Raw genomic sequence first — 15,510 nt, forward strand, 5'->3', positions numbered from 1 at the left:
GTTAATGTAACTGTTTTATTTTGTTTTTTTTTTTCATAATTTATTTTGTAGAACAAATTTGCTTTATATTATTTTAGAATACACATTTTTTAAAAGGTTTTTTTATCAAAAAGTTTAATTTTTCAATTGTTTTAATGTTTTTGTTGTAGTTGAGTTGTTAATGATGATTATAGTTATAAATAGCAAATATGTAATGTTGTTTGTTGTTTTGATTGATTGGCATATTTAATTTGGGGGGTGTGTATTAATGAATTTTTGTTTGTTTTAAGTTAAAAAGATATGCTGGTTTGTAGCAGTTAAAAACAGCTTATCCAAGGCTATCAACACAGACAGTTTTCAAAGTCTTGCCGGAAATGGTGGTCTTGAATTGTTCGGGCACAGGCAATTCAGTCTAGAATTTAAAATATTTAAAATTTAGAAAATATTTCATATCAAGATATTTTTATTTAAACTTACATAATCTCCACTGTCTTCGGGCAGCATAATATTCATTTCCGATGATTTGGAGCTGACAATCTCAACGCCTAAAGATTCCTTAGACAAATACATTTGGCAACCATCGGTTTTGTCAATGGAAATGGTGGGTACGAAACCCAATACTTGCATCTGAACCGATTGGCAATTGACAAATTCAATTGAGGCCACCACAGAGTCGAATACCAAAGAACATTTCTTGCAGGAGTCCAAAACAACGTTGTTAACTTTGCCCTTAACGGTCAAAACGGAACCTTCACACTTGAACATGTAGACAACATTGTTCATTTCAGCATTCTCCACCAATAGATTGTTGTTATTCTTCTGGTATTCAATCAGCCATTTCTTGCCATCGCGAGTGAAAACTGGATCTTTGACGACAGGGGCGGCTGGTTTGCTAGACGAAGCAAATTGTGTGGGTGTCTTGAAAGGAGCGGGGCCAGTGCGTAAGGTAGGATTTTTATGAGTTTGCATATCAGCGGTTACTTTCTTCAAGTCTGTGGATGAAAGAAATATGTTAATTATTTGTTTTAATTTAGTAATAATTTATCAAACGTACTTTTAGTAATGTTTTCGCCTTGATTGATTTCAGCAAACAAAGCACTACGATCATCGGGTCCCTCGCTTAAATTCATATTGGACATGTCGAAAGTTGGTGGTGGTGGTGGAGGAGGACAACCACCCATGGGTGGTGGTGGTGGGGCAGCACCGCTGGCAGGAGCAGCACCCTTGCCAGACCATACTAACCCAGTAGTATGATATTGCTTAATGTATTGTTGCAATTCAGTCAAGGTCTGCACCCAGGCACGAGCCCATTCAACATGTGTGGGGTCCTTTTCCTTCCATTCCTTCAAGACACGGTTGGTATAAAACTGACCAGCATCATTCATTTCCTTAACATGGGGACCAGGTGTAGGAGACTAAAATATAACACATTTAATATAAAATTCTAAGATTTAGCTATACAAATGCTTACCACACACACCCAACCCAAAGCGGGAATACTTTCGCTTATAGCCGACAAATGATTGAAGTACTGTGAAGCACGATTCTTTTCACGGAAGTCTTGTATGGCGGTAATTTGATCCGATGTGGGTTTCAACAATTCCATTTGCTTGCTTTGATTGGGCTGGGAGCATTGAGTGGCCAAAGTAACATACTGGAGTTGGGCACTAAATAATTGAATTACTTTTAGTTTTTAAAACAAGTTTATGAAAAATAAAAAAACTTACTCAAAAGCCTTTTTAACGAATTCAGCATGTTTGGCCACATCACCGCCAATTTTAGCCGACAAAGCTAAATATTGGCTCAAAGGACCGGCCATAATATCTTGAAAACCCAAAACGCTCATATTGAGTTCTAGTGGTGGAGGTGGTGGCGGTAAAGATGAAAAATCGTCTAATACAGTAGGAATATCTTCAAGACTATTGTCTTTTGGCAGCTGATTATGATGATTATGCACTAAACTATCACTGCGACTGCTGAGACTATGACGTTCGTTGATTTTGCCCAAAGACTCCTCAATACGTTCGATACGTTGATTAAGCTTAACCGTTTGTTCGGATACTGATAAATTTTCCACGGGCACTGGCGGCAGCTCAGTTGTCTCTAAATCGAAACTAGCACGTTTCTTTTCCAATACACTATCGAATGTACGATTGGCTATTTCCAATTCACGAGCACTAATAGAGCGTTCCAAACGTTCTACAAGTTTCTCTAGGCGATTTACCAAATGTTCAAGATTTTCCGCAACCGAAGGTTTTAAATCAGGGTCACAATCTAGAGATATAAATAAAAGTTGTGTTAGTTTTTTTTTTTTGGAATTTGTAAATATAATTACATAGATTAATATGGATTTGATTGGAATAGATAATAATCGTAATTGAAAAATAAAATCAACAAGGTTTTTTTTTTTTTTTTGTAGAAAAAAGTGCAGTTGCAAATGAGTATTATAAATAAAGATAATAATAATACAAATCATGCAGACTGAGGTTATAAAAATATATTGCAAATATATTGTTTTATATATGTAAAAGAAGGGATAATATGGATTTCATGATAAAATTATATTAACATTTATTTGTGGTGAAGTTTGTGTAGAGGCAGAGTAAAATTTTGTAAAAGCTTAGAAAGTAAAACTGTGAATTTTTTGTTACTAATTATATTTATTAACATAAAAGTTATGAAGAGAAATAATCAAGAAAGTATTTTATCTAAAATAACTAAAACGAGTGCAGGTAGACTTAATTTTGATTCTACGCTTTGGACCGCAGTGATCTACAATTGGCCAATGTAAAGAACATCCAACAGTCCAACAGTTGACAATCGATTCTTCGCACCGAAACGACTCGGAGTTCAACGAACAAGGACCAAGGATTGTCAACTCAGCCACAGCCACGCTACACATCCAACGAAATAACTAATAAACATTGTTGTGAAAGTATTTCTAAAGAGTTTCCAAGAAATCAGCTCTTTGGATCTAGTTATATATTGGTTCTAGTGTACAGTTTTATAGAACTCATACTAGTTTCGACACCATTTTATTAAACAAATTATTAAAATTCTTTTCGAAAGCAACAAAAATATTTGAAAAATTATTCCTAAGATCGAGTTCTGAGTGCAGCAATTTCGAACAGAAATAATCAATAAAAGAACTTAAACTATAACCAGCAAATAATAATTGATGTCATACTTTATAAACTACATCATATTACAAAACCTGTGAAATTTTAATAATAATGTCATTAAGAGAATATATTTTATTTTTGATATCCAAATATTGGATTTTTACTGCTTCTAAACCTAAGAATAGATGTAGTTAAGAGTTGTCAAAAATGAACAACATCCCTCCAATGACAATCCAATGTAAAATTCATAGATTTTTCTGATGAAAATACTACATCTTTTTCCACACTTTTTTTTGCTGGGTTCTTAAGGTGGTCTCAATGAAACTGGAATGCGAACATTCTACAGTTTAGAGAAACAATTATTCCTGAAAAATGATATGTTAACATTGAAATAAAAGCATTCATGAAAAATCTTACTCCAAAACAATTCTATGAAACGAATATTGAATATATAACGATTTCACAAATGAAAAACTGAGAAAGTCTTAGTTCTGTAAAGCTTTCATAGAACCAATTTTAAAGTTTAATTACGAATGTTTCTTAAATGAAATTTTATAAAATTTTAAGTGATAAAATATTTTTTTTATAAAATTTTAAATGCTGCTCATTGGGTTATTATCAACATTAAACTTTAATATTTTAATTTTATTTTTTTGGACAATAGCCACCATAAAGAAAACGACAAGACGAAGAAGAAAAAATATTAAACCCACTAAAACAAAATGACGATTGTAACAGTTTCGAACACCCACACACAATTTTCATTAAATTTAAAAAACGCCACACTCGGTTTTCTTAACAAAACAAACAAATTTTTCTAATAAACACATAAATATTTAGACAAATATAAAAAAATTATTAAGAGATCTAGAAATAAATTAATTTATTTCAACAGTTACAACAAAATTTAATTTCAAACAAAAAAATTGGCACTTTTTAATTTATATTTAAAAAAAATATTTCCACAAATCACTGTTTTTTTTTTGTTTGGAATTTAGTTTACCTGGATTTTGACAGTTTTTTATATCGTGTATAATTAATGTACGGCCACAACATTTACCAAGTGTTTGACCCATTAACGTTTATAGACCTAGAACCAGTAAAACGTTCTATGGTCTGGATCAATGTTATACAATAATAATAAATTTTGAAAATTCTTAAAAACTTTAACTAAACACTACATTCACTATAATTAATTAAATAAAATGTAGTAGTTACTTTTTGTTTAAGAGAGAAAAAAAGTTGTAATTGAAAAATATTTAAAAAATCTCGTCCATAATATGTTAACGCTACGGCTGATTCATTATTATTGTATATATAATACATATAGAGAGTATTTTACACAGAATACAAAAATAATAATTGTTGTATATTTTATAAATAAATATGTATGTACAAACATTTATATAGATGTATTTAACTTTGTATAAAAGTGTTGGTACATTGTTATTGTTTTTTTTTTTGTTCACTGTATTTTAGCGGCATTTAGCTGCCTGTTGTTCGTCATTCAGTCACTGCCAGTAATAATTATGGTTAAAAATACAAGTACATACATGTGTATATACATATATACAAATACAACAATAATGTATATGATTATAACAATTTTTTTGTTTAATATTTCTTTTTTTGGTAGTAATAAGTAATGTTGACAAAAAAAATATAACAACAACTAAAATATCAATAAATAATTCATAAACAAAAATAACTTTTATTTCAATAAGATTTCGTTAAAGTAGATAAGTATCTGTGTATAGAGTTTATATGTGTGTTGTTATTTAAAATTTATTTTTCCGGAAAATTAATATTAATAATGAAAGAGTTTAAAGTTTTACCAAGAAATGTCTTATAAAAAATTTAATACTATTGACTTTAAAATACACATTTGTTGTTATCGTTATTGTGTCATCATCACAATTACTTTATGCAGGGAATTGTAAAACACTTGATTTTTATTTTTTTTAAATTTAATTAAAAAAATATAATTTTTTTTAAATTAAAAACAATATATATTACGTTTATTTTCTAGAACTGTTGTTTTCAACTGTTAGACAGTTTTCAAATTTTCTATCACTAATAGTGTCGCACAGAGTAAAGAAAAAAGCTTTTTTTGAAAGCTGTTTTAAAAATAAATAATTTTTTGTTTGTTTTTAGTTCCTCTGGAATTATTTGTCTTTAATTTAAAGCAACAACAATTATTTAAGCAAATTTTGTTAGTTTGTATTATAAAAACTTATTTTTTTGTTTCTAGATTTACACTTCCCTTAAGGTTTACAATAAAAAAAAGAATTAAATTTTAAGGGAAATTTCTAGAATTTAGAATAAATGCTACTTCAGATTCTTAATTCTAATAATGACATCGTCATTACTTCTAGAATCGGTTCTGCAAAACATTTTTTTATACTAAAACAAAATCAAAATTTTCCAAATCAATTTGTTTTAGAATGGATACAACCTGTTCTGAACCTGATGAGATTTCGCTACTAATGAAGACATCAGTACTTTTGCAACATCTTCTGTGAACCATTGTAGCAATTCCAAAGTACTTTTAAAATATTATTAAGGAATTAATTCTTTGGTTCTAATTATAAATTGGTTCTACAATTATTCTTTAAAAGCTCTATAGAACTAGTTCCGAGAGAGACAATTTTGAACAGAAATGCTTTTAGAAGGGTTCTATTGATTGAATATTGACTCTATTGTGTTGTTGACACATTTTTTAACTGATGTGTGTGTTGAGTTATCACGTGAAAGGCAAGATTTAGGATGTCCTTTGTTGTCAGCATTTAAATTAGCCTCTCCACGACTATTAGTATAAATTGAGTTGGATTTGAAGTAGATTCTTCTGCTTTTTTATTTGTTAGACTAAAATTGTAACTTTTTTCGTACTGTGGTCTTAACAGCATCATTTGTTAGCGTCTCTAATTTATCGCTTTTATTTTGCAAACTAGGATTTGTTTCTGTCAATGTTTTTTTAGAACAATTCCAGAAATTGACTCTATTCATATACCCCGTTCTGAAGGTGACAAATTCGAACAAACATCATTTGCCTCAGCCTGTTGAGGAATAAAAAATTCCTGAACCGTTCTAGGGATTTATGAGCCGTTCTGTATAAGGTTTTATGACAATTTAAAAAATAACGATTTTTTGGAATTACAAAAGAAATGAATAACAATGTAAATCCAACCGAAGGCTTTATTTCTACATCGAAATCAAATTTACGGGAAACTTTAAATTTTCATAGATAATTGTTCAACAAGTAAATGTAAAACATAACATATTAAAACACCCTGTCTTATAAACACTCTATTCAATATGTGTTAGTGAGAAAAAAAGTTTAAATTTATTAAATAACAACTAAAAACATTTGCTGATAAGATAAAAAAATCAACTTTGATGTGACTACAACAACAAAAAAAAAAAACATGCAAATAATTGAAAATGACTCACACATTAATAAAAAAGTGAGATTTAAAATAAATAATAACAAAAAAGAAGAATGACAGCATTTCCTCTTCTTATAAAAAAATGCATAACTAGGTATATAAAATAATTATAAATTAAATTAATAATTTCTTACAAAAATAAATTTATTATTATTATTATTACATAGTTTACACTAATAAAAGACTTACAAAGAAAACTATCTTAAAAGAAAAACGCAAAATTTCTCAAAATAAAAATATTCTTTTGCAGTGTTAGGGACATCAATAAATACAAACTAATTAATTATTTGAATCGTTTGCCCCTCCATCTTTGGCAAACCATAAAAATAAAATTTTTCATTTCTAAATGGACAAAGAAAAAAAAAAAATCACAAATATCATTAAACCAATGAAAATTAAAAAAAAAAACATTCAAATAGAATGAAAAAGTTTTTTTATAAATAAAAATAATCACCTCCCCCGCGTTCTGTTGTTGTCTGTATATCAGCATTGCCCACAAACACATTCGGTTCAAAACGTGCATTATGCTTGACAGCAGCTTGTGCTGCACATAGTAAATCTTTATAAATACGCTGACGTTTTAATTCTAGCTCATCGCGTCCAACAGGTGTAACCGGTGGTTCAATACAACCTCTAGGAAATTTATGTTTTTATATATTTATATTGTAGGATTTTTGTAAAATTTTAAATAATAATAAAGTTTTAAAAAAGGATCTTAAAAGAAGTTAAAAGAACTTTGTAGTAGAAGTTTAACATTTGAAATTGAAATTTAAACATAAAATGGGATACTTTATTATCATAATTAAAAAAATATATGCAGCAGATATTTGACAAATGTATAAGAATGGTAAGGGAGTGTCATCAGGGCTTGCATATGTTGTAATAACAAGAAAGAGTCATTAAGGTCAGATTATAACTTTATTATTAATAAAAGAGTAATGTGTTCGTAATATGTAGAGTAGACACTGTTGTTTTTTTACTTTGAAACGGAGTATTAAAACCTTTTTTAAATTAGTTTACAGACTATTCAAAAGACTAGTTCATATACTAGCAAATAGTAACGCCATTAAACCAGTTTATAGGCTAGTATATAAAATTGTTAATAGACTAATCCATAAACTAGGCCATAAAATAATCTATAGACCAGTTAATAAACTAGTAAACAGAAGGATTGATAGATCGGTCAATAAACTAGTATAATTACTTGTTTAAAGTCTCGTCAATAGTCTATTGACCTATACTCCATCAATTAGTCAATGGACTTGTATGTAGCCTAGTCAGTAGGCTAATCGATAAACTAGACAATAAACTAGTCAATTGAAGTTATTAGACTATTCAATTGACTAGTCCGAAGACTTGTTAATAGTCTCGACAATAGACTACCTATACTCCATCAATGGTCTTGTATGTATCTTAGTTAGTAGGTTAGTCGATGGAATAGTCAATGAACTAGTCAATTGAAGTTATTAGACAATTGAATTGAATAGTCCGAAGACTTGTTAATAGTCTCAACAATAGACTTCCTAGGCTTCATCAATTAGTCAATGGACTTGTTTGTAGCCTAGTTAGTAGGTAAGTCGATAGACTAGTCTAAAAACAAGTCAGTAGACTATTCAATTAAATAGTTTTTAGACTAGTCATTTGACTAGTCCGAAGACTTGTTAATAGTCTCGACAATAGACTACCTAGTCTTTATCAATTTGTCAATGGACTTGAACTGTAATAATCAATTGACTATTCTAAAAAACAAGTCTTTTAAACTAGTCAGTAGACTAGTCAATAAACTTATAAATTGACTACTCTTTAAACTAGACCAATAGGCTAGTCAATATACTAATCAGTAGGCTCTTCAATGAACTAGTTAATAAGTAGGCTCGTCAATAGACTAGTCAAATAGGCTAGTCAAAATATCAGTCAGTAGGCAAGTCAAAAGACAAGACAGTAGACTAGTCATTACACTAGTTCGAGATTAATTCCTTTGACATTTTTAATTGTTCCGTCAGATGGCGTCGCGATATAAAAATTTAGCAAATAACACCTAAACCACTAAGGGCGGGTTTTTTTGTAGAGAAAGATAATTTGTGTTTTCAGTAAACAGTAACGTTACATATCATATTGACTGAGTAGTAAGAAACCCGCCCTAATTCGTTTATTTTAAAGACCTAGGGTTATAAAAATTCTTATAAGGAGAGTGCTTTAGGCCGAATATAGGATAAATTAAAGTAATTGGATTCAGCTAGGTATCATTAATCCAATAACCAATTAGTTAAATATTGTTTATAAACTATTCTTTTAAACTTGCTCCTCATAGGCGAAAAAGTCTACTTCATTAAAAACAAATTTCGTTTATTGTTAATAAACTTAAACGATAAGTGTTAAAAGTTGTATGGAGGGGAATAAAACAAATGGGAAAAACAATCAAATTAATCAAATTCAAAAACACAGGAATAGAAGAAAACATAGTAAGAGAAAACAATTTAATATTACACATCATTAATCCGTTCATTGTTAAACCATTCGGGTAAACCATGAGCATAAGCCAATGATTCCGTAACAACATCATCATTGTCAATATCACGTTCCAAATATGGTGCACACATACTTTCTCGTTTTGGAGGTGGTACAGAATCGGAGAAAACATCATCTTCTTCATCGCCCACCGACGAAGTGATGGGTACTAGAATGGGTAGCAAAGGATCAGGTTCTATTATTTCAGTGTGTACACTAATGTTGACACGTTTCTTAATTGATGTGTGTGTTGAATTGTGACGTGAAAGACACGATTTAGGTTTTCCATTGCTGACGGCATTTGCATTAACCTCTCCACGACTATTAGTAGATTGAGTTGTTGTTGAAGTAGACTCTTCAGCTTTATCATTGGTTTGACTATAAACATTTGTATCTTTTGTTTGTGCTTCGTTAGAGTGTGTTAACGTAACAGCATCATTTATTATCGTTTCTACTTCATCGCTATTGTTTTGCAAACTATTATTTGTTTCTGTCAATGTTTTACAACAAATAATTTCCGCATCATTTGCTAGCGTTACATTGTCACTGTCAACTGTAAAATTAAACAAGCATTTGTGTAGATTGCTTGGAAAATATTACAGAATTTATTTATTTTTTTGGTTTTTGTTTAAAACAAGACATCAAATAATATTTAAATCAAGACAACAAATAGAAGAAAGAAAAACTAAAATAAAGCTACAGAGAAAATGTCTAAAAGATTTACAAGGTCTTTTAATGCTGGTACAAAAATTTTTATTTCAAGACCTTGTAAACTATGTTTGAAAATAGATTGTCTTAAACATTTTTAAACATTTACTACTTATCATAAAGTTGGCCAATATTCATTTAAAATACACATATACAATTTAGAAGAAAAGGAATTAAAAACTAAAAAAAATATTAAAGAAAAAAAAACAATACCATTTGTTTGCGTTGTCCTAGTAATAACGGCTTCACTTGCTACTTCTTGTTCATCAATCGTTGTCTTCGTTGTTATTGTTGTTGTTGTGGTCGTTGTTTGTACATTAATATTTTCCGTTTCCTTTTGGGTTTTTTCAATTGCTTCCGTTGCAATAGTTGTCGTTGTAATATTTTCATTTTCATTTAATTTATCTATTTCGTTATTGACTCTTTCAACTGTTGTTGCATTGCCATTTTCTTGTGGTTGTTGCTGTTGTTGTGTTTTTTTTTGTTCGTTATTTATTACACTATCTGTCGTTGTTTTACCATTTTCTATGGTAATCGTTGGTATTATCAGTTTTTTATTATCACTTTTTGTCGATGCATCATTTTGCTGACTTATTTCTTGTTCTTTTGCGTTATCTTCATTTAATTTTTTAGATTTTTTGGAACTTTTAGGATTTGCGCGACAACACGAAAACATTTTATTTTTTTATATAAATTTTATTTAAACTTTTTTAACTATTTTAATACGTTATAAGTCTTTTAAAAAGAAGAATTTATATTTTTCTTTATCTAAATTTGATAGGAAAAAAATAATTAATATAAAAGGTTTGAGTTTGTAGGTGGGTTCACAAAACCATAAAGGGAAAGTCGTTGCTTTTCTCTTTCATATACATTATGCTGAGATTGCTTAAGATTGACACTTGAAGACACTTAAAAACTCTTTGAGTTATAAATTATGAAAAAATTATTTATTATTAACATGCGAAGCCGTAATCAGGTCAATTTTAAGTATGAGTTAAGGGTGTGTAGCTTTGCTTTTATTCAGTGTATGTATTTCGTTTCAGAAACATTGTTTGCTTTCAGATAAAAACTAGCAAATTTATTATGTTAAAAAAGAAACGGTTTGTCAAACTCTTAAAATGTGCATCCGGCAAATATGTTTTAATTAAATGAAAATCCCCATTTCCCTGTTGAAAATTTAGTAGCAATATTTACTTTAGACATGTTGCTTCTTTAAATGTTAATGACATCTTATTTTCAATATATTTTAATGAAAAAGATTTCATTATTTTAATGCTCTGAGTGTACATAGTTTTTTATTATAAGTTTAGCAAAGATTAACTGTTTTCTTTCAACAAACTTTATTACTGTACAATTGCAAAGTTTTTATTTTTTGCCATAGAATGAAACTCAAGCAACCAACCATGACTTAAAGTTAAAAACAAATTTAAACAAATATGTATGTATGAATAAATTAAAAGAAATTCTAGTATGAATAGTAAGTAGCTTTAAAATAAAAACAAAAAACTCTGATATTTGACCAAATAAACTATTTCCGCATGATAGTTATTATTCACTTGTTTAGCTGTATACATATGTATGTGTGTACCGATTTTCATACAAAAAAGTATATAGATAAAAATTGCATTACATTTTTTATATTTAATTTTAAAATTTTGCGTTATTGACTTTTTAAGTTAGTAGCATTATTAAACAATAATTTTACAATTAAATTACACTTTTATTTATTTAATTTAATAAATTAATTTGAAAAAAAGGAAAAATCCTTTAAAAGACAAAACTTTTATATAGAAAATTCACAGCATTAAAGTTAAGTGGTTGAAGTATAACTGACTGACTGACTACCAGTTACATTTTGTATACAAGTACAGAGGCACTTATCACATACACACACATAAACACTACCGAGAATGGAAATAACATCCTTGTTAGGGATACAATTCTCACTGACTGTGCGAATAGTCAGTGTAATACATATAGGAAAACAGATACATACATACATATATGTATGTGTATGTACGTTTATATACATACATATATAAGAAAGTATATATTTTGGTACATGAAACTAGGTCAAGCCGGGACAACAAACGAAACAGCAATAAAATGTTCAATGTAGAAAAAAAGCCAACAGAGAAAAAAAACCGGGTGAAAATAAAATGAAAGAAATAAAGTGGAAAGGAAAGAATCATACATACAATTATTGTAAAATTTCACGTGGCTAAAAGAAAAACAAAAAACTCAACTGAAATGAACTCTTTATAGAATATAACACGCCCAAAAGTTGGGATTAATACAAATTTAATTGTATACAATTTATTTGGCAACAGTTAGGGATTAATATATATACCCAGCAAAAAATAATTGATGTCATACTTTACAAACGACATCTTAATCACATCTAAAAATGCGATTATATATTTTTCGCCTTTATAAACCAAATATTTCCTTACAAATGAAAACCCAGTTAAAAGTGAGGAAAGAGATGTAGAAAAGTCACTACAAATAACATATTCGAAGTACATTAAACTTTGGTGAAAAAACAATGAATTTAACATAAGCATGTCATTGAACGAATTTGGTTTATTTTTGACATCCAAATATCGGATTATTATTGCATTTATAAATAAGATTAGATGTAGTTCATAGTTGTCAAAAATTAACAACACCCCTCCAATGATACGCTAATGTAAAATTTGTAGGTTTTTCACCAAAATTGAAAGTATTTCAAGTATGTTATTTGTGGTGAAAATTCTACTTCTTTTTCGCCACTTTTTTGCTGGGTAGCAAAGGTTATAAAAATGTTTTTTTTTTTTAATTTCTTAGGATTACTTAAGAAAATATACAAATATACTTTTGTTATTAAAATTGAAATTATGTTATTGTCTTTTAAGTTTAGTTGTTCAGGTCGTATACTCGCTGAAATCAAGGATGTGCTTTTAAAAATCACTCATACATCCTGTTAACCTCGTTATGTATAAAGTTTTTCTGTATTACGTAGGGTTCTATAAATCGACTTTCGAATAATCGAACAATTGACTTTTTGTCGAAAAAAGTCGACTATTTTGTTTTAAAAATAGTCGACTTTTTTAAATAAATGGAAAATTAAACTTATATAAAGCTCCTAATAATATTTCATATTGCATTCCAATTCGAAACGGTATATTCTCTGTATTGCAACTTTGATATTTTGCATTTCGATTCAAAGCTCCGTCATTAAAATGAAAACTTACAAGATCGTAGTAACGATCGTTATGCTGTATACACGGAATCCAAAAGCGTTTGAATAAAATTGAATGGAACGATTCCGTTCTCCGTTGGAATACCAATTTTCAATCATTGCGCAACTGAATGCGTAAACGTAATCGAGGAGCAGAATAGAAGTGCTTTGTTATTTATAATTGTTATTCTGCAGATCATAAGTGCAGATCGTACTTGATTGAAAACAAGTCAAAAAATATTTTAACTTAAATTTAACTAACTTTGAACTTTTAAATTGGGACTTTAATGACCCATATACGTGAAAGTCAACTAAAGTCAAGCTTTGCACTACAGATTCAAAGTGTTTAAAATCGAAAATTGCTTGTCAAAACGACATTAATATTGAGAATAGTTGAATATCTTTAAATTCATTAAATGTAAATGTTTCTTTACGATATTATGGACTTAAGTTGAGTTCAATTAATCAATTGTAAATCGGCACTTTTGAATAAATTGTTTTTCCCCTAAACGCGAAATAAGTTGAACGAAATTTCAAATTTTAGTATTTTATAATTTTATTTATTATGATCATTTAAAATGATTTAGTTTTAACAATTTAACCATTAAATATTTATTTATTATAAAATTAAATTTTAAATTTTCTAACATTTAACAAAACCTCCAAACTTGTTCAAATAAATTATACATTTTATTTAATAAAATAAAAGAAAAACACGAAAACTCTCTAACATGCACAATAATTTTACACACGCGTTCACACTTAGATGATTTATGCAATTTCTCTTTTATTTTTTCAAGGCAATTTAAAAAAGTATTTGATAAAGAAAAAAAAAACAATTTCAAAAACACCAAATATTTTCAAATGAAATGAAACAGAAACAAATACTAAATTGCAATGAAATATTTACGACCAGTTGCGCATTTTTGGAAAATGTGCAACAATAGTCGATTAACTAACAACTGGATATAAATTTAACAAGTTTTAATGAAATGACCTAAACATTTTAGTTGTATGTTAGAGAGAGGCAAAGTAAGAGGATTCAAATTTCCTATTTTATTCAAAAGACCATGAACATAATAAAATAATAAATACTTTTTTTAACAATTTAAATATTTTTGCTGGTATAACTGGAAATTGTGTTTATATATATTTATTGTTGAAAAATACCACTATACAAATTCATTATATAAATATTTTTAGAAATAAATATTTGATTATTTGCATTTATAAACTAGTTTGGTATGAGATTGCTTTTCAATTCATATTCTAATTCTTAAAAAATGCTTTGTTATTTATAACAATTTTGTGGCATGAGATTTTGGAATTTTTTTGTTTAACAAAAGTTTTGTTGTGACACTTTAAAGATCAAAGTTAATTTCACTTAAGTTGTTTTTTTATTTTTTTTTTTGGGAAAATCCGTTTTGTAGCTTATAGTTCAAATGTATCAACATAAATTAAGAACATTTACACATTTAACTTTCACATCTAAAGTTTAACTTTGCAAACTTTTTACAACTAACACTTGACCAAGTTACATACATAAAGTTATAAAACTTGTAAACTGCCTACATGTTTACTTTTAATACATTATTGAATTATTGAACACTTTTTTTAATCAAATGTAATGAAATACTATACTATGAAATACTGTAAGTATTTTAGGGGTTTAAAAACCAAATAAAACAAAAATTGTTTATTTAACAACGCGCCGTTTATCTTGTAGAAGAAAATAAAACTTGTTTAATGCAAACGTTGAAAATGAAATGAAGCAAAAGTATATTTGAAATACCTAAATGGAAAAAGCATGTATATTTCTTTTTGTATTCGCACATTAGATTTTAAACAAAGATGTTGCTGACAGAGATGTTGTTTGTGATGATGATAATGATGATGATGGTGGGGATTTCGCACACCAACACTATACAAACTCTCGCTCTCTCCCTAACACACAAAAAAAGCTCATGCCGGCATATTAGAGTAGGAAGAGTTGGGCGTTATAAGTACAAGATAAGACCGGCTGTATAACAGACTGTCTGTTTCAGCTTGTAGGTGAGAAGAGAAAGTGTTAAAGTTGAAAATGACATGTGTAATGGAGATTACAGCAATATATTACTTATTCATCATATACATAATGTTATTTGTTAAGGCATCTTAATAAGTTGTGTTAGCTTAATAGCAAGAAACTTTTAAAAGGGAACCACCAATGACACATATATTTAGTAAATATATATGTAATGTTCTACAAATAAACTTTAAAACAAAAAGGAGTCTGCGCCTTAGCAAATTCTCTCTTCTGTTTAAGGAACAGGAAAACAAATATTAAATAATATAAATGCCATCTTCAATTGGAAGTTGAGGGCATTGATTTTAAAAGGTTACCAAGTTTTGTGAAATAACAAAGTTTTAAAAAGAAAATGACGTTGTCAGAAAAAGTGTTGAAATATAACCAGTAAAGTCCTGTCCTAGCGGAGAATATATTGAATCTGCTAGGAGCCAATATTATGCATGACTTAAAGGATCTACA

The 15,510-nt window shown here is 28.6% G+C and overlaps 1 protein-coding gene across 4 annotated transcripts; it reads right to left on the reverse strand.

The window, feature by feature from the left end:
• Positions 1-196: 196 nt before the first annotated feature.
• On the reverse strand, positions 197-10,474 carry LOC111681390 (adenylyl cyclase-associated protein 1). Of its 4 annotated transcripts, XM_046951977.1 has the most exons (8): positions 9,977-10,474; positions 9,035-9,608; positions 7,002-7,180; positions 1,707-2,253; positions 1,451-1,646; positions 1,034-1,394; positions 457-971; positions 197-391 (listed from the first exon to the last, which is right to left on the reverse strand). In XM_046951977.1, exons 1-8 carry the CDS (start codon positions 10,437-10,439, stop codon positions 308-310), a joined length of 2,919 nt encoding a protein of 972 aa, XP_046807933.1. In that variant the 5' UTR covers positions 10,440-10,474; the 3' UTR covers positions 197-307. The 4 variants fall into 4 exon arrangements, with proteins under 4 accessions (XP_046807933.1, XP_023298920.2, XP_023298922.2 ...); XM_023443152.2 differs by lacking the exons at positions 7,002-7,180; positions 9,035-9,608 and having other exon boundaries at positions 9,977-10,464; XM_023443154.2 differs by lacking the exons at positions 7,002-7,180; positions 9,035-9,608; positions 9,977-10,474 and adding an exon at positions 4,105-4,242.
• Positions 10,475-15,510: the final 5,036 nt, after the last annotated feature.

The sequence above is a fragment of the Lucilia cuprina genome, chromosome 2 (genome assembly GCF_022045245.1).
Source record: "Lucilia cuprina isolate Lc7/37 chromosome 2, ASM2204524v1, whole genome shotgun sequence".
Classification (NCBI taxonomy): domain Eukaryota; kingdom Metazoa; phylum Arthropoda; class Insecta; order Diptera; family Calliphoridae; genus Lucilia; species Lucilia cuprina.

Coding starts and splice junctions, on each gene's coding strand:
- LOC111681390 (XM_046951977.1), bottom strand. CDS start 10,439: ATGTTTTCGTGTTGTCGCGCAAATCCTAAAAGTTCCAAAAAATCTAAA. Junction 1,395..1,450: donor CTTTGGGTTGGGTGTGTGTG/GTAAGCATTTGT, acceptor GTTATATTTTAG/TCTCCTACACCTGGTCCCCA. Junction 392..456: donor CCGAAGACAGTGGAGATTAT/GTAAGTTTAAAT, acceptor TTTAAATTCTAG/ACTGAATTGCCTGTGCCCGA.